Below are 20,924 nucleotides of genomic sequence, written 5' to 3'. Positions count from 1 at the left end.
TATTACAATTTGAGGAAAGGTGAAGGCACTGTGTAAAAACTACTAATTAAATTTGGTGAAGCTTTATTTACCATATGTACCCCTGACCATGCCTTACTTTTATTCTAACTGGCTCAATCACCACATTTTTGTCAAGCCTTTGTCCCAACAAGTAAAACCTATTAAAAATTAATGCCTCAAATGTCTTCAAAAGGTACACCCCGTTCCAGATTCGGACCCAGATGCTATTCTACACAGTCACAAAACAATTATTCGATTATTTTGGGATTCATCCAGCGCAACATTTGGAGGACTTAGCATTACCTTTTCTGTTCATTACAGTAGAAGAGCATCTTAGCGAGTGGAGGTAGCAGGGGTTGAGGAGACACTGGACATTTTCTCTGCAAATAGGCATCCTTCCTTGTTTCCCAGTAACACCATCTGTCACGATCCCCAACAGGCCTCCATTTCATTTACTTTATCAACTTTTTTTCCAAGCAATTATCAACGATTTTCAAGTCAATATGCATCATTTTGTTTGTAACTTGTTTGCAGATCCCACTCCATATGTTTTTGACCAAGTTTGTGAAGTTGACACAACTGCTAAAGACTGATTAATGAAATTTTTCAACCAGGCTACGGTCTACACTATAATACCCCATAGGGACAATTGTAGGACGCCGAGGTACTGTAACAGTTTGGACCGTTTAAAAGGTCAAAAAATTACAAATGTGTTCGCAAGATATAAAAGTCAAGTGTACCCTTGTGGTTACCTCCACCCTATTTAAGACAATGACAAAGCAAAGCACACAGGACAAGGACAAGTGTTTCCTTTTTCCTTTTAGACTAAGTCACACTCTCTTTTGATACAATGGCCAAGCCCAATTGTTCCACTTCCATCTTGTGCCCACCAATTGCTCATTACCCAACTTTCCGTCTCTATTTACATTTTACCAGATGACCCCATTTTGCCCTCTGCAACACTGACAGAACTTTCTTTTTTTCCCCTTTTTAAACTGGTGTGGCTGTTTCCGAGTCTCCCCGTCACTGATGTCCATCTGCTTGGACCTGATTTGGCTGGTTTGGCTTTTTTGGAACCTTGAATGTTAGCAAAGGCTCCTGGTGTGATTCGTCTGACCTACTGCATCATCTTTTTGTGCAGCTTTCTGCCAGGGCTTGTTTGAGACTGTCACAAGCTACTGGAGATGTGATTCATGAGAATCCCGTCTTCCCGGAACACTGCGCGTGTGCCTGTTTTCTGCTCTAAAAATCTACACTCTGGGGGTGAGCAAGCAGCTCAGACAAGCTCCAGATGCATCTCTGTAGTTCTTACCATACATGTCCCCCATCCTAATAAAACTTTCCTTCTGTTATGTAATCCAATTCCATTCATCATACAGTATGTTGTTCTCTTTGAGAAAAAGAGTATCCACAGAAGATAAAAAACAAATAGGGCACATGAGGTACACATTGCTTGAGATAAATCAGCATTACTGTACCACTTAGCAACATTTGCTTTTGAGTTGAGCGGGTCACTTTCGCACATACTGTAACCGATGTCAGTGAAGAGGAGAAAGAATAGTTCATTTTGCAAACAAACAAAGAACAAATCAGCTGTAAACCAGTTTGGGCTGCAGTGGGAGCAACTGTTTCTTTGCGACTTTGCAACAAGTATTTGGAGTACTATAACCAAAGCTTGTTTCATAATTAGGTTTTCCTTTGTCCTTTTCTGTCTGATTATTTTCATCTTGGTGTCTAGATTTTTGGGCTTTTACTTTTACAGGAGTTTGGGTAGACAGCTGATTTTCTAGCAGGGTGTTCTACTCTGTAGCTCAGCAGCCAGTGAATTATACTGTAAATCAATGATTTAATTTATTTAAATTTATTATAATTTAATCTTTTTCTAGTTGCAGGCAAGTGCTACCAAGACATTGATAGCTCGGTGTGCTACCATTGTTACCACTGTGAATTTTTGGTGCTGATCAGTTAAATTATATATACATATTTTATATATTTCATTAATCTCCTAGTTTAACATGTACGAAGGTTCAATCTACTGAAAAGTGTCTGTTTGTAGAAATCGTATCAGAATATAGATGTAACTCTATTCACACAGACACACACAGCTACCGGTATGTATAATCTGGGAATCTGATATTTTAACTGTGTGATGACATCGTCTTGTGGCACATGAATGATTTCATTTAATCTCCTCCATTCCAGGTGAGCGTTAACATGGAAGAAAGGAGAAGTAAAAATTGGGCTTTTAAGGCCAGTGTTAAGGGTATTATTGTGATATTAAATAGGATCCTAGTTCCCACTGTATGTGTTTTAGATCCAACAAATTCCTGAACATAAAGCCTCATACAACGATGGGATTTCTCCAGCAGTCCCCTGTCGTTGTGAGACAGATTGGTGTGTTCTCATCCAGAAAGCTTTTCTGTCAAGGTCGGCCAGCTGACACTTCCCCTTCCTTTTGGCAAAGACTGCGGGAAACAACTCAGAAATAACACCCCGGTACACGCCACGTCAATACAAGAAATCAACAATGCAGTCGGGAGATATGCCTCCTAATTTTCACTTTTGGCTCAATCAAACATTGGCCGCTGGAGGTGTTGAGCAGGTGGGTAGGTGCTGGCTAAGGAGGCAACAGAGGTACCAACAGTACCAGTGGGAGGCCTTGTGAGATCCATGTCTGGGGATGTTTTACACCACATATGTTATTTGCTTCCTGTGAACTACAGCACCCCTGGGCCTCATGGAAATGATTGCGGAGGCTTTTTGAAAAGGTATTGTACATAATGACCATCTGTCTGTTTTGAGAGTGAGTGGTGAGTGGTTGGATTGCGCTGCAGGAGGCTTACAGTTGGCTCTACTATGCACAGATAGGATATAACTGACTGCAAGCTGTCATTTATGAAGAGCTATATATTAGTTTCTCACTACAAATACAAACAGGGGGTGGGAACTGAGCAAAAACTGCTTGCAGGTAAGTGTACCACTACATTGCCAATGACTTCTATGCATCACATTATCTATTGTGAATGCTTGTCTTCTTGCTCACACATTAAAAAAAATAAAATAAAACTTGCTAATTTGAAAGGCTTCTAGAACTCAAACTGTTCTGTCACACCCCACTTCAGTTCAGATCAGGGCTGGTCTAAAATAGAGGAAGTCAATTTACTGATAAATGCCAAATGCAAATTCTTGTGAGAGTTTGGTGATGAACACTTACTTGACAATTTCTCCTCCGAAAAAATGGCAAGGCCTAAAAGTATCTCACCTTTTTTAGAAGGGTTATTTGGTATATAAACATGACTTTTAAAGTGTATTTGATCCTGTTTAAGTATCGGATTATATTAATTATATTATATTGAGGTCCAAGTTTTCCTTGGATCCTTTACTTAGCTAATGCCAAAATTTCAATTGCTCAGAACACGTTCTTTGTCAACGCATGGCTGACGTCAAATTTCAACTGATATTTTAATGTTTATAGATTATGATGGAATGCAGTTTTCTGAGTCTCTCACAGATTTAGAGTTCATGACTCAAGTGACAACTCAATAATGTAGTGCACAAATAAAAATCCAACCGTTATAACTCAAACTACAGCAAATGCATAGGTGGTCTAAATATAGTTCCATCACTTTAGGCTCACAGTTAATGAAATCAAGAAAAACACATTACTCCACAGGCAGTGGAGTGATGCAGAGGTTACCTTAATTTCAACTAATGTGTGAAAGAGTCACTCCAGGCCAACTAAATGGTAAACAATGCTTAGCATTTGTAACATTTATTTATTACTCTGATGCATGGTTTGTTTTGTGTTCAGTCTAAGTACAATAGTGATATTGGGTATGTCACTTGAAAATACATAAAAAAGATTGTCCAAAAAATGGTATATAGGCACTTCATCGAGGCACCTGAAAGAGCTGCAGTGTACAATCAGCCTCATCTTTACAATAAGACACACAGCAGTCTGTGAATCCTCTTCGTGTCTTTATTTATTGTGCTGAGTTTACAGACACTCTGTCATAGTATGATCCTAATATGACATTGAGAGGTACCTTGAGCTCCCAGTGCGCTACCGCTGCCAAAGAACAAGTGGAAGCGATGGCTTGTTGGGTGTTTTGAATAGATAATTTGGGCCCTTAGAAAAACAGGTGAGTCATAAATGTCAGTAACATGGGAAGTACGTGACACTGGCACATGCTATGAGTATCATCAGGAATTTGCCATTTAGAAATGTCACACAGTCTCGAGTCTTGTCTTTCTTTTCTCTTTCGACTTTGCGTCCTACAACTTTATGAGTTACTAAGGAGGCGAGGCTCACAATGACTCATGTGGGAGACATTTAACAGCGAGTGGCTCAATTATACAAAAGATAATTGAAGCTATTGAGCATAACAATGATCGAAGCAGAACGGGATCTCTCTGGATTCTGGTACACAATAAAGTAAGGAAACCCTTGATCCAAATCAGAAGTGCAATCAGGGCAATAGTCTGTGAAAATAATTCGACACCCGAAGCAGCGGACCAATATGGCACCCCTGTTTGTCCTAACGTCACAGCAGTTAAGAGTCAGACAAGCAGTCTCCTTTTAACGCATCAAATGGTTGCGGCTTCAAATGTGTGGGTGACTACACACACACACACACACACACACACACACACACACACACACATGCATGCACACGCACACTCACACACACACTCACACGCACACACGCACACACACACACACACACACACACACACAAACAGAAGCTTGGATTGTTGAGGAAAAGATAACACAAAAACCGAGTGGGGTATAAAAAGGCACTTTTTAGGCTTTGCATTAATACAAGCTTTTTCGAGTGCTTTGAAATATTTTGAAGTTATCACACTAATATTCTCACAGGTAACATATTACTTTGTTTTCAATATTCTTTAAACACCACACATGCAACAATCAACTATTAAAATAACATGTACTTATTGACAAAATGAATTCCTAAACATCACTGTAGAAATAACCAGTAATGTAAAGAAAACATGATCAGATTTCAATGTGGTAGACTTTTTTTATCTCTTTTTTTTTAAATGAATTTTGTATGGAATGTTTGTCTGCTATGCTTTTTTGATGGGATGTGGAAATTGTCAAACCAAAGTTGGATTAAATTAGTTTTTTAATGGCATGAAAGCCAGCAGCTGTTTTTGATTGGGATTAATCTAAAATTGCTGTAGACAGCCATTATAATACATTATACATGAGTACAACTGCATTTTGTAGATTTGGAGGTTGTGTTCTTTTTTTATAGTTGTGTATGTTCGTGAGTAACTCACAGGCTTGCCTTCAGGTCCAGGCATCCCAGTCTTTCCTCTGCGCCCCTACGGAAGATAAAAATGAGAGAGTGAAGATGCAGCAACAGGTGTTACTCTGCACACATGCTGCCAGCAAATAAGGCTTGACAGCAACTCCTGTCGCACTCTCTAATTTGCTTTTAATTAACAACAAGAAAACAGCTTAATTGCTGCACCCCGTGTGGCCCGCAAGTCTTTGTTCCCTCCTCTGGTTCACTGACTTCTCTTCCAGCTGTGCGAGTCCCCCGTGCATCAATCAAAGCAGAGAGCAAATACAGCAGTGAGCCAGCAGAGCCACAGAGCTGACCAGTATTGACAAGCAAGGTCAGGGTGTAGTGATGGTTTTACAAAAAGCCTCGCGTCCTTGAAGATGTACAGGGTTTCAAGCACTGACTTCTTAATGAAGTGCAACGTTTTCTGAAACATATTAAAGTTAGCATGATTTACAGCATTGGTGCGAGGGAGCAGGTGTTAGGGCAAAAAAAAAAAAAAACTTTGTGAGAACTATCACAACTAGCAGAGGATCACTTGCAACTTGTTGGTAGGCATTTCATTCATGTTTTTTGTTCCTATTCTCTGGTGGCTTGTGTTGAAGCACGTATCAATCAACATTTTGCGAACCAATGACTTGGCATGGGATCTTGTGAGAGTGTTGTTGTGTTTGCAACTCCCATGAAGTCATCATATTAGACAAGTGGGAGCACTAAGTGTAGACCTATGTTGGATTCTTGCACTAGCTAGTGTCACACAATGGATTGTTATTTGAAGGTTCTACTGAACTTGGCCAGTATTAATTCTCGATAGAGTTGATGCCCAACCACTGTTTCATGGCACATTAGTGTGTCTCGGGTAAAAATCCAGTTTCACTGAATTGGTCCACAATCAAATATTTACTATAAAGAATGTATCTTTGTCAGGTACGTATGACACTGACGGAGAATGACAGACAGAACAATTAAATGTTCTTCCACTAGATGGCAGAAGGCATAATTAATCTGTTTCTCCACCTATTTTCAGTCTGAATAATTTAGTCATGGCTTCCTGCAATTATACCAGCTTTGTGCTCAACTAAACATGTCCAGATTTCAAATTGCATATGTAATTTTGGAATGAATTAAGATGATATCATCATTACTCCAATTAAACTATTGCTTGTTGGAGTGTCATGAGATTTTTGTAATGTAAAATATGTGCATTGGCTCTTTAAAGGTTAGTAAAAACTTCTCTATGTAAGAGCGCAAATCAACAGAATCAATATGTTGTACTTGTATCACAACTAAATCTGAATATGTCTATAATAAGGCTTTCATCATTTGACACAATTGTTATACTTGATCACTGTACTGTACTTCAAATGTGTTTGCCTTCATACAGCTGTATAGAAGATAATACACTTTGCAAGGAATAACGAAGCAATGCTCCCTCCAACAGATTCCACCAACGCTCAATGTATGTCGACTTTGAATAATTGGTTTGGATTTTGATGCGAATGCGTGACAGCAACAGTGACAAAAGACCAGAATTCGCTGAGAGCTGTCGCTTGTAATCATCTGTTTACATAGGTAGTTATCGTTTTGTGCTGTGTGGGTTTCATGTAGTCTGCACATGACAGGAATATGTAAACAAAAGAAGTAAAAGGTGCAGCATAGTACATTCTAATCCCAGTAATAAAGGTGGTTCTATTCTTGCTTTTCTGTATTCATGCTGTTTAATGTAGCGACAGCCTCAGCCCCCATCTTTTGATCATTTTTGCAAATGAAAAAATGATGGATAAGGGCAGATGGTAATGGAACATTAGAACAAAACTTTGCAATGGTTAACAGCTACGTTTTTGATGTGCTTGGATATGTAGAAAGACGATTAAAACACGTATCAACATTATTATTAAGAATAATATATTGTATGAAGGGTTACACAGACACAGACAGACAGTGAATCATTAAGACTGGAGGTTGATATTTTTTTTCCCAATCCACTATCCATCCATAAATGCAATAACTTTATAAAAACTCCATCGGCAAAAAGCACCGATCGTTCCGACCTGCGCCATAACCCTTTCTCCACAGAACCTCTCAACAAAAGCAGATTACAGTGATAAGTAATTTACTAATGAATATTTCATGTTATTATTCCAAGCAAGGCATGAATTATTCAGCAGTTATAATCATTTTTACACATTTGCCCTAACATCCCTTTCAGCTGCAAAGTGCATACTGACCGTGAGCTTTGCATATTATAATTAAGATAAATAGTAGTAATCTAGTCACAGTGTTCCACAAATAAATTCAAAACTAATAATTTGGGGGCAACTACCATTTAAATAAACATTAGTCTGCACAAAACGTTCAGTTTGTAAATGGTTCAAAAGGTTTGAGTTCAGATTTGACAAAAACATCCCAAACAGCCAAAACATTTAGATTATTTTTACACTTCTGTTGAAACATCTTGATAAAAAGAAGTGACCATTTACACCAATTTTGATCAATTTGGGGAAAGGAATAATCTACCCTTGCGAAAATGGATGAAACTGCATCCTGTCTACTTTGATTGAGCATTTTTATTTGCTTTGAGCTTCTAACACAATTCTAATCGGGAAACAAGGCTCAATGTAAATCCAGCTAGTGTCTGCCCTCTTTAGCAGCACAAATTTCTCAGATTTTCTTTGATCCCACGTCACAGGCTCTGAGGATATATTTGTTACCAAAAAAAAAAAACGAAAAAAAAACAATTTGAGTCATGAGTCTTTTACAGTTACAGAAAGAAAAAAACCCTCTCTCCCATCAGCACAGATTTTCGATTGTGGCACGTAGACTCAATGCTAGAGTGCACCTAAGTGTCAGAGGTGAAAAACAGTTCAAAGCTGTCTCTAGGCATTAAGGATAAGCGCCATACTGGAAAAGGATATTTTAGCTACTGGGAAGAAAAGAATGTGGGTTAACATTAAAGAAATGCAAGAGAGAGGAAAGAATGCTTGCTTCATGCTGGTTAAATGCCAAAAGGCTTATTTTCCATCAACGTAATGCCACACAATGTTTGCATAAATGTTTTAAAACAATATGCCAACATGGTTGTATTTGTAATTTAAATGCCTTAATAATGGAACACAAAGTGAGCCAACATGGTGTGAATCCGTGCTTTCAGCAAAGTAAACTTTAATTTGCCACATTGCTAACTCATTGTGCACACTGTGTGTACTCAACTCATCTGGGCTTCTCTCCGCTTTTCTTGTCATCTTTCTATCTCCTGTCCCCACACACGCCCTCTTTCTCGTGCACCCAACTTCCAGTGCCTGTTGGATCACCGCGGCAATCTCTGTTGCTATGCAACACACGGTGTCCTATAAATTTGACAACATTCTCATGCTTGATTATTATTTGAGCGTCTGAGTGTGAAGTCCTCCTTCAGGTCATTGCAGTAGATTAGAATGAGGGAGGCAAGGGGAGAAATAAGGGGTGAGTGGGAGAGGAGGACAACAAAGAAGAAGGATTTGTGGAGGAGTGGATTGAGGGAAGCTCAGAGAAAACATGAACTAGCTTGTTGAGTAAATTAAAGATGGACACACATTCACATGTACCACCTCGGAAAAGCAGCAAACCATGAAAAGTCATCTACAGTATAAAGCACGCCATGTTCATTGCTGATTCAATAACGATGGTAGTGACTTAGGGATGTGAAAGAAACATGTTGCATTGTACAGCAACAGACACCAAAGATGACTGCATTTTTTTTTGGAACGTCTGTCTTGATCCACATGAATCCCGACCCGTCCTCTGACTTCACTTCTGCAGCGACTTGTTAAGCATAAAAAGGGAAAAGCAAACACAGAGCCCAGTCCTGCAACATAATATGACAGCAAAGTAAACAACAACAGCAACACTGTGGAGGCGCTCCTTAAGGATGACTCCATAATCCTTATCCCAAATGTCAACATATTCGCAGAGACAGTCCATGACTTGCCGCTCTTGCTTGCCAGAATAATGTCCACGGTGTAAAAGGGAGAAGGCAGAATGTGTTACGTTTTTGGTAATAACGCAAATGCAATGTGAAAATAGGAGGTAATCCACCTGGCGAATGCCCCTGTTGAGTAGGGTCATGAGATAAGGCCTTTTGAAATGAGCTCAACAGGATCCATCCAGCTCAAGCTGGGTGAACATACTCTCGCACGGTCCAGATATCACTTATGCTGTTATCTCGTATGACAAGGTCACTCACTATCTCCAGCTAGTAGGTTATCTGTTTAATGGTATTAGTTTTTCTGTTGACAGGCATACAGAAAAACACAAGGCTGATTTTCAGAGAATTTAATGGTGTGGGTCAAGAGACCCCAAGGGGCGCTCTATAGTCACATTGGTATGATTGAGAGCTCTTTTTAATGTTGAGGTATTCAATTATCCTTGAAAGGGACAGTGCTGAATAAATCTATTAGGACACCATCAAATGTAAGGTTGGTGCCACAGCTGTATTTAACAGCATTGAACATGACCACTACATGTTTATGTTCCTGCCGTGGTCAGACCAAAATGTAGAAGCTCTTAAACTGCAATATTGTTAAAACTGACAAAAACAAACCTGCATTGAAAGTGAAGCATATCGTTATTTGCAGATTATAATGTCCAAGTTATTTACAGTATTTGCATTCCTGAAGAGCCACTATAGTTTTATAGTTTCTGTTTTCGTTGATTAATTGCTAATTTGGAGAAAGCCTTATGAGGGTACTTAAATGTGGGTATAAAAAGATGAATTCAGCATGAAATTCCTAGTTTAAAATGACAAACCGCAGAGAGTCCCAGCCATTTGAAAGCACTTCAATATGCTTATTTCACATTTTTATTTCAGGTGGTCTCAGAAATTTCAGCACTGAATATGGATCTTGTTCAGGTTAAGATAGAACAATTGTAAACAACATTTGCGATACCCAAACTGTGAGCTGTTTTTACGTTATTTCTTTAGTAGGAAGTAAAGATATTCATATCTATATACAGAGTATATACAGTACAGCAAGCTGTATTTCAGAGTGCTTTATTTATCCAAACGCTTGTGCAAGAGTGGAGCTAGACAACCAATCTCAGGACAAGGTCAATTGTAACTGCCACTTAGGTGATATAATGGCACCATATTCTGTCTCTGCCTCACATTAGCAATTACCGCGTCCTTAAATGTGTAGTTTCTCTTTATAATGCAAGTTTTCCAGACAAACCACCCTGAACAGCAACCAGCAACTAATTGAGGGACGGGATCTATTATACCGGAGTCTGCAGTTTGAGGAGCAAAAGAATGAGATTCACTCGCAGGCCACATAGAATTTGGGGCTTGAAATAAGTTCCTTTGACGTCTATCAAAAACTATCAGTCAAAAATGAGACCTAACCCTGTATTTGTCTATCAGATCTTGACCTTTCCATGCAGCCTGGTTGCTAGTCCAAACATCGACCGTCGACGCTCTTGGCAGCAGAAATCTTTGCTTTTCATTTCCTCTGCTTGTCTCCTGTGTGACAACCAAGTTTAATGTCCTGCAGGCTAAACTTTCTGACATTAGCGAGCCAAGTTGATTTGCTCCAATGTTATGTAGCTCATAGGAGAGCTGACCTTTTCTTGACTGAAAGACTCATATGACACTCACACTCTTTCTGCCTGAGCAGAGAACACGTCTGCCTCTGGGGACATGTACTCAGGCCACCTGAGCCTTTGTCTGAACGCTGCACAGGAGTTCACTGGAAATTTGCCATCAGCTGCAGCTGTATTTGCTAGGTAAACAAATGGGGAAAAACCAGCAAACATGTCTTTACATCCTCGAGTTAATTAAAAATTTACAGAACAAGCCGTGCACGCCTTTGTGCTCTAAACTAATGAATACGTTGTCGAGTTACATGCACAGCAAAAAGCAATGTTGTCTTGCAGTAGTTTCAATTCAATCTATTTTTTTCCATACATTCCATTCTGCTTCTCCCCTAGTGCTACCTGGTAGCTGACTAATTTTAAAAGCAGTGAATGTATCCTCAAATGCTTTTTTTCCCCCCTACAAAACACTGTATGGCATATAAAAACGTGTGAATATAATGGTTTGCTAGTCCAGTGCCTCTCATGAGCCTACTAGTACCAGTCACTAAATAAGTTTGCCCAGAACAACAACTTCTCCCAAAAAATGTAGAGGAAATGTGTCAAACTTTTGTATTTCTATTTCATAGTAGGTTTGTGGAATAGTGGAGACACACACACAAACACGCACAACATTACACTTTTTAAACATATTCTACCCAGGGCAGTAAGTAACTAAACTCATGGCATAGCTTTAGAAGATTTCAGGAAGCGAGTGTAGGCATTTGTCTTTATGTGATGGTGTCCTTCCACTTGTTTGTGTATTTTCAGGTTCCATCTCTGAAATGCCAGCTGAGCCAACTGGGCCGTTTATTTTTCTGGAGTGGTGTGCACCTGTGGTCTGAAAATGTGTTTCTTAGGGTGGGTAATGAATTTTGGCAGACTGCTGTGGTGGCGCAAAATGTTAGGCCAAGTTTGACAGCGGTCAGCTCACTTAACAGTTGAGATGGCCAGCAGAGGCGTGTGCACCATACTTTGACAGAATGTTATGTGACTGTAATATGCAAATGATCGACACTGTTTTTTTATTTCTATTTTGATTATTTTTTATACTTATCTCACTGGCTTATTTAAATACACTCACACCTTGATGGCAAAATATATTAAATATGAAAAGGCTACGTTGTATTGAGGTGTGGTGTTATTGCCTGCAAAATGCCCGCCTTGACGTTGACACTACATTTTTCATTTAAAATGTATAACTTGTGGACTACTTCATGGAAACAATTTTGGGAAGGCTCTTTTCTGTTCCTTTGCTCATTGGATGACTTTGGTGTGGGAAAGCTTGCACAGAACCCTGATCTCAACCAGATCAAGCACTGTATCATTGGAATGAACTACAACAGAGATAGTGAGCCATTTCAGTTCACCATTTGATCTCACATAGATTTTTTTCTAGAACAAATGAAATAAAATCCATACATACATCCACCCATTTTCTTAGCCACTTATCCTCACAAGGGTCGCGGGGAGTGCTGGAGCCTATCCCAGCTGTAAACGGGCAGGAGGAGAGTACACCCTGAACTGGTAACCAGCCAATCGCAGGGCACATAGAGACAAACAGCAATCACACCTAGGGGCAATTTAGAGTGTCCAATTAATGTTGCATGTGTTTGGGATGTGGGAGGAAAGTGGACAGAACGGAGAAAAGTCACACAGGCATGGGAAGAACATGCAAACTCAACACGGGCGGGTTTGGGATTGAACCCAGGGTGTCAGAACTGTGAGGCCAATGCTTTCCAGCTGATCTACCGTGCCGCCCTGAAATAAAATCCAGTGCTAAAATACTTTGTCAATCTGTCCAATTGACTAAGAGACCATAATATTCAGTATTTTAAAATGGAGAAAAATATCCAAGCCATCTGAAGTACATATAATAAGATCCATTCACATTGATAACACATTAAGAAAGATGTAAGTGAATTCACAACTATGTAGTTCGAGGTATTAGAATTAAATATTTGTTCTGCTGCCATTAGCCAACAATTCTGTGAAACGCATATTGCTTGGGCTTCTCCTCAGAAATGTCTGAAAGGCACAATGCAGAGATCACTGCTTTACTTGCACCTGATTATGGCTGCAATTAGATATCGATCGTGTACATTTTAGACTTTCAACTGTCCAAGCTGGCTGCCATCTAAGGACACTGCACATGCTCAAGAAAGAGCCCGGACCCTGTAGCTTGCAGAGATCCCTTGCACTTTGTAAAAGCTTCAATAAAATGGGATTTGTTCCAGTTGTTTACTGAGGGTTAAGAGGAGAGGATGGGGCAGGAAGAGAACGGCAAAGCCGACAGCTGCCTGGCAGGGGCTCAAATGCAGCTTAGCATTTTACCATTCTGACTGGCACACAATGCTCCCCTTTAACTCTCAACCATCTAAATATTCAGGATGGCATAAAGAGATGGCTGACACTGCAGCCGACGTAAGACACAGCTCAGTTGGCCAAGATTGCACATACACACATTTGGCTGAAGCTTTCCATGAAGACGTTTCACTCTGAGACTCAGTTATGCATCCCTTGTGGATGTGCCACTAGATGGCAAACTAGCTTCATCGCAAAGCCAGACAAGGCTCCTTCCTGTAAACTCTCTTCTAAAGAGGATGGATGGCCTCAATGCATGAATGTATGATGCATGTTGGGTAACATCTCTAATTAGGCAGTATGGCAATTAGATGCTGAATAGCATACAGTAATGGAGATTGGTTTGAAGAGGGCTGCAAATGATAGAGAAGATGGAAAAATCAGGAGAGAACACAACAGTTGTTTTTACCCGTACACACAGTAGGGACACAGGTGGCCATATAAAACAGCAGGTTATCATTGCGTAAAATGGAGTATATTATTGAGCACATTCAACAAACTTCTAAGCTCTTGCTACCGCACAGCAGGCAAACACAAAACAGAGGTGTAGGCAAACAGGAAATGCAGACAGTGGATGTCTGGAGGAACAAAGCCAATTCACTCCCATGGGTGTCTGTTTTACAACAGCCACATATTCAGTGATGAGTTTTAAGAGCTCATTGACTTTAACAACTGCTAAGGAGAGGAAAGAGGGGTTGATGATATGGAAATCTGCATTTTTATGCGGTTAAGATGATAAATCTACGTTAAACTATGAATCAGATCAATGTCTTTGCAGTCTTTCCCTGCAAGCTGCTTCTGCTTGCCTGTTTGCTTTTGGAATATTCTCACCCCATAATGAATGTGGTTATTAGTTTTGGCGAGCAGAAATTTCATCGTCTCATCTGGACTTTTGGCTGCATTATTTATCCAGATTGCTCCCTTCCTATGTTTACAGAGTGCGGGTGTACCATGAATGCATACGCCAATAAGTGAAGGAGAGAGGCTCTAAGATCGACTTTGAATAAACCCTGGTTCATTTTACCAACCAAATATTTGAGGTCAAAGAGAATGCACTGTGAAAATATCCACAGGGTGCACTGTAACGAGTCTTATGCTTCATATCACTTGTCATGTGTAACAGATTAAGCTAAGGTCGCACACACTACCATCTGTATAATACCGGGTCAGTGCAAATGCTGCTTCGAGACTTGCCATTACAGTAGACACAAATGAATGTGCCTAAATTGGCCACACATGGGATGAGAAGATGGAGGATTAGAATAAGCATTGAAAGACTGTAAGATTCAGTCTCCCACTACGCCCCCCCAAACCCTCCAGAAGCCACCTCAAACCGACCCTCTATCCACTCCACCCCACCACCAATAGACTCTTAGGTCTTTGTGCCCTCCCTCTGCCTTTTCGCAGAGGAAACAGTTTGCATAAACAGAGCTTACCGAAGGGGCTTGCATCAATCCATGCCTCCTGCATCCGAAATGCCCTTTTGAAAGTATTTACATTCTCAGCATTTCCTTGCCTTCACCTTAAAAGTGACCCAAAATGCCACGAGAGCATCTCTGTAGATAGCTAGACACTGTGGAGCCAGAGAATGCTTATTGTTAGGATGACTGCTGCCATGGTGTGAAACACGAAACATGGAAGAGTCAGAAAGGCCACTCACACTCTGGCTGGCTACATCGCAGCCAGGTTTAGAGTTGGGTGGCACATAACACTAAAGTAGGTGCTGTTAAGCTCTGGCAAAAGTTAGAGGAACCATTAAGGAACAGGGAGGATAAAAGCAAGACATGTCACTCATTGACATGAAAACCTCTTAAGTGTACTGTAAAACATTTTTGACTATCATGATGAGATTCTCTATATTCTATACTGTGCTTCCAAATGACCTTTCCAGGTCCTAGTAATTGACTTCACAAAATGTACTGAAGACCACACATCCCCAATTCATGTCTGTTTTGAAGATGGGTGATCACTAACAACTCATACTGGATATAATGATAGCTATTTAACCAAATCAATGTAAAACATCACTATGATGTTCAAATGATATCTAAAAGTTTCTTGAAATCTTTTACCCCGGCTTACATTCTGAAAGGAACATAAATCACTGATAAGCCATCATTTGATGTATATGTGCAGTATGCCTTGATCGCATTGTGGAAACATTTCAACATATATCATACACATACAAATCCAAACAAAAGACTACTTTGGTTGTCAAAATACAGATTTACTGTATGTTTATGGTGCTAAAGGTGTCTAACAAGAGCTGTTTGAAATGTTTTATATGCAATTATTGACAACTGAAGAGTGTGGTTAAACTTTCGCCTGTGAAGTACAGACAGTTAATTGTAATAGCTCATCTTCCTAGCGCATTATCCATTTGTCTTTCCTAAACCTCTATCTATGCATCAAACCACAAACGCATTCATCCTTGTCAGGGTGAGCAAAGGCCTAACCCATCTGACTGTGAGCAGAAGGTAGAGTACACTCTGGACTGATTGGCAGCCAATCACACTGGACCATACAATATGTATTTGCTATGTTTTGGACAAAGTACTTGAAAAGTACTATTTCAGTTGTAATAACTCAATAATAAGGGGCATGTAAAGTCGTTAACTACTTAAATTGTTGTTTGGTCTTTGGTGTGGGTTGCACCTGTCACATTTGAGAAGGTCCCAGATATATGTATGAGGGACATGATGAGGACAACAATAGCAAAGTTTCTAAAGCTCAAAGGATATGTGGACCTTCATTACCCCTTGCTTAACCCCACTTTTTTCCTCGCACGTATGTAAACACACTACAAAAGGTGGAGCACAATGCGCAATCAAAAGGGTCCTCTGCATGTCACTCGCTCCTGTAATTAATGTGGTAGTTAATGTGCTTATTCTGAGACACCGCAGATGTATTGGTACTGGACCTCTCAGGGAATGGTGAGGAATCGGACAGATAAATCAAAGCTCGGTGCATCTGTCCTTGTGAGCAGAAAACGTTTCCCCCGTAACCTTCTTCTTTCCCAACGGCCCAAAATGTGAGACTATTTCATAGCCAATCAGGTCAAACCTTTGTTTCATTCCCCCCGCCAATGTACTTGACATTGACAAGATTAATTGCTTTGTGCACTGGGCAAATGTGTTACCTCCTGGTGTAATACAGGTGTCAGAAGTGTGACTCTCTGGATTTCCTTAATATGAAATTGAAGGGGATAAGAATAACCTGTTCCATTTCACCCAACGAAGGGTTGACGAAGCCCCGCTCTCCCATCAAGGTTGTAAACTCTCACAGGGTGTAAATCTTGCCATCAAGTCTCAGCTGTGAGCCCTGTTGACCTGTAATCTTTTCTCTCCGTGTTGCTATTTCACAGAGCCTCAACAGCCCGTGTTCAAACTGTAATTACACATAATCACACCATTTAAATACTGATACAAGGGCAAAGACAAAGGACACAATCATCAACTGCACCTGAAGAATTGAAATGATTATTTTTCTTTTCAATTTGAAAACCAAACATCAACGGGATTTTGATTGTTGTAGTCCATTTTGTTATCATGGAAACCATGAGACCGTCATTTTCAATGTGATCAGGATCACCTATTTTAGTAGTCAATAATGTTGGTGGAGCAACCAGAATACCACTTATGTGTTAGCCCGAGCAACAATAATGATCATAATAATAGTAAAAAGTAATCCACAGTGTTGGGACTTCTTTGGGGAGTATTTCATACAGCATAATAGAGCCACAGGGTCACAGAGTATCTTTTTGGTATTGTAAAAGACGAACAAAAAGCAAATTATTCCATGGTGGTACTTTAGTCGAAACGTACAGTAATATATCGTTAACTGCCACAATATCCTCCTCCCTGAACTTTCAAAGGGAAACCACCACTTAATTGTTTGGAGAGTTGCATTCAGATGATCTCGGTAGAAATATACAGTAACTTCCGACAGAGTTTTGTCAATGTTATGATGATGAGGTGAACATGAAATAGCAGCACCGCATTCAAAAAAGTGATGTAATTTTCTGCGTAGCCAAATTCAGCAGCAGCCTCCCAAGGAGAGCATCTGGCAGGAAGGCTGGTGTTCTCACCAGGGACTCGTTACCTAATAATCTGCCCCTGCGGGTGTTCCCGTTGAGGTCAACAATCTGTTAGAGTTGCATCGGAGCTCAACGTCTGCCCAAAGGAAACCACCTTCATGGGATCCCGTGCCCTCAGATCAAACTGCAACTCTTTCACTGTGTGTGACACTTGCCTCGTGCCTACTCTGAGGTGCACTGGCCAAGTTCATCACATATTAACATTATACAGCATTTTACATAATTTTACAAAATTATACCAATTAATTTGATTGTGTGTCCATTAAAGGAGATGCATATATGAAATAATCATACATCCATTTTCTTAGCCGCTTGTCCTCACAAGGGTCGCGGGGAGTGCTGGAGCCAATCCCAGCTGTCATCAGGCAGGAGGCGTTGTACACCCTGAACTGTAAACTCCATACAAGCGGGGCCGGGATTTGAATCCCAGTCCTCAGAACTGTAAGGCCAACCCTCTACAGCTGTGCCATCGTGCAGCCCATGAAATAATCAAGTCAAATGAAATAAAGATTCTCAAGTTGTCATTTCAAATTTTTGAAGGAACTGTACTACAATACGTCAGTATTCAAAACCCAGCTAATTCATGATGTCGAGCAAGATGTCAGGATATCAAGACATCTCAACTCAGTCGCCATCAAACTATTTGTTTTTGACCTTTTTTTAGTTTTGTGCTGCAGTCATGGATGACATCATCTTACCTCACAGAAGATCAGTTGGGGAGCATCGAATAATTAACATACATAATTTGCTATTTGTTTGAACGTTTGTTTTTGTTTTGCAACACTGATTCTGTAGTACCAACTGGTACAAAAGATCTTATGACCAGAGGTTGTCACGTTTGTTAAGGCACGATTTTGCGGTATTAAAAATTTTTCAATGGTGAACTTTTGTTTACATTCTTTTGTAAGACTTTGCCATGAAAACATCAGTAAGTGTAATTATTAAAAGCAATAATTGTTAACTTAAAAATATTTCTTTAGTTTTTTTATTTTTTAAATCTATCATTTCTAATAAGAAAAACATTTAAATACAAACCTGAGACAAAAGGTAGAGGTTCTAATCTAATTACAAGGAGGTAAATGCAATTTAAATTCAACAGGCAAAGCATAAAAAAATACAAAAGCAGACACAAGGTACACACCATGATTCAATATCTTGTAGAGCCACCTTTATCAGCAATAACCTCAAGTACTCCATCTAAAACTACTGTGCTGCATCTCATCCCACCGCAGCTCAAAAAGCTACAACGTGCAAAAGGGCTTTGCGGTAAGAGGAAATGGGTTGAACAGTTGGCTAAAAAAAATGACGTAAGTGAAAGGTTACACACTGTAGCAGAAGATCAGTGTGAAGAAGACAAACAACCTCTGACATGTGTCAGGACAAGGTCACAGAAGGGAAATGTGGGGAGGAAAAAATAAAAGGGCTTTAAAGACAGCTGTCTCGGTTTTTCAGCAAGTGGCTATCAATTCCAAATGACAGCTATTACGACTCTCTTCTTGAAGAAGTCCGACTACCAAACACAGCACAGAGCTTTTTTCAACTTTTTTTTTTCAACAGATTTTATCTCTATCATTTTAAAAAGCTCCAGCAGCTACTGTGGACCAAAATTTTGATTCAGGGCCTTGAGGAGGTATATAAAGGCTTCTTAAATTGCCAAAAAAAAAAAAAAAGTGTGGTATTAAATGATTTGGTGATAGCATGTGAGTGAGCGCTAAATGTATTGGCTGCGTTTCATTTCACACATTCAATGGGTTCTACCATGGGGATCTCACTTGAATAGCAGCCTCATACAAGAGCTACAGTATCTGAATGCTCAGAAAATTGTGTACAGTACACAAAAATGAATAACTGAGGTATTAACACCTGTGACAGAAAACAAATAAAGCAGTGTCAAGGTTTTTGTGTTGTGTTGGGATCTCTTGACATCTGAGGGCTATGTCTCATTCGACACCTTGTGATCCTCCCGCATCCCTGATGGAGATGTGTTGAATATGACAGGAACCTTTTTTTCCACAGCATAAATATTGGAAACAAGTGTGAGTCAGTCTGTATAGAATGTTATCTCCATAGGTTTGCAGGAAATCGTGCAAAATAAAATGTCTCTTTCTCTGTTTTATCATGAGAAAACAAGAGCAATAATTTTGCTCTTTAAGTGAAGCTTGATTAATTGACATCTGACTGTATTTTAAATAAATGACTGAGTAGGAGGTTTGCCACTGCATAATTCGTTGGGGGGGGGGTCTATTAAGGTGTTTTGCAGTCCTGTTTCCTCTCGGGCAAACTTGTTTCATCATCCTTCCACAGCTTTCTGAAACACAGCTACTGGAGGTCAAATGGTAAAAAGTGGAGTGCCAACTGTCTAAAAGCTGAACTTTTCTAAGAGACAAGGAACCAAAATATAAAGTTGAGGCAAATTTTCTGTTTTGTGGTCCAACAACATTTCTTGAATAGTTCGTGTAAATTAAGTTGACGAAGCTTTACTTGGTGTTCATGGATTAAAAATCCAAGATCCACCTTGAAATTGGGGATTTCTTTAGATGATTTTTGTTTAAATAATCCGCAGGAACCTACTGCCTGTCAGAGCTTTGAATACAAAATGACGGTACAAACACCTATTCTATGCCAACAAGCTAACAGTTGTTAGGAAACTTGTGAAACAAATTGGACATTCTTGTGTGTTTAGCCTTAAAGCTCCACATGCAACCAAGCACAGATAGTCAGTCTTGTTTGGTACCAAGAATATTTTATTGCCATACATTGTCAAATATTTCAACAAAAAAAAGTCACATTAAGAGTTTATGCAAACACAACTTCATCCTACCGTCACAATGGAGTGTTGAAAAATATGTGCTACTGGCACAGAAACTATGCTAATGTATGGTTAGTGCTGTTCATATTGTTTTTGCAACAGATATTCGAGACAAATCTTAGTCTGCTTCAAACCCATTACAAACATGTCCTGTTTTGTAGACAGTGAAAATTGGTGAAAAGAGTAATTACTCCAACGGGGGGAAAAAATAAAAAATCAAAGTAAATCGGTGCTTATCCCATCAGTTGTTACACAATACATTTGAATTACTGTTGCCATTAATTGAAAAGTCAACATTTTTGGATTGCTCTCATTGGAATTATTTTATTTTTCAATTAATAAATGAGAAGTATAAAACTCAAGCATGCTAAAAGTGGTGTTTGCATCTTTTAAAAAGGCCCCAGTATGTTTGTGATTGCACAAAATAAAGTCAGTTCATGTAAGTACCCAGTTTGACTATTTATGGTCGAAACTGAGTTTTCCAAAGTCTTTACTCTGGCCAGAGTTTTCCACAATGTCAGATTTTATTTAACCTGAAACATAGTTTGATTGTGGGTGAAAAGCCAAAAAGAAAATTTAATTCACAGGAATTCAACTGACTGACCAGTTCTTCAGGCAATTCTCACGTTGTGTTGAAAGGTGATGATCTTGAGATTGTTTTATCACTTTTTTTCTTACACTTTATATTTTTTCCACACTGTATTAGCACAATATTACTCACACAAACAACAAAAGTAAA

At 39.5% G+C, this 20,924-nt stretch overlaps 1 protein-coding gene across 2 annotated transcripts in view; it reads right to left on the bottom strand.

The window, feature by feature from the left end:
• LOC133509779 (collagen alpha-1(XIX) chain) overlaps nt 1-20,924 on the bottom strand; it is a 106,336-nt gene that overhangs the window by 45,492 nt on the left and 39,920 nt on the right. For both annotated transcript variants that reach the window (XM_061837128.1, XM_061837129.1), the window contains exon 17: nt 5,305-5,349. In XM_061837128.1, coding sequence (XP_061693112.1) covers nt 5,305-5,349 — 45 coding nt within the window. The remainder of the gene's footprint in view (nt 1-5,304; nt 5,350-20,924) is intronic.

This window comes from Syngnathoides biaculeatus, chromosome 12, assembly GCF_019802595.1.
Source record: "Syngnathoides biaculeatus isolate LvHL_M chromosome 12, ASM1980259v1, whole genome shotgun sequence".
In the NCBI taxonomy this organism is placed as follows: domain Eukaryota; kingdom Metazoa; phylum Chordata; class Actinopteri; order Syngnathiformes; family Syngnathidae; genus Syngnathoides; species Syngnathoides biaculeatus.
Note: the sequence above shows the minus strand (reverse complement) of the source record. Positions and strands in the feature narration are given on the sequence as shown.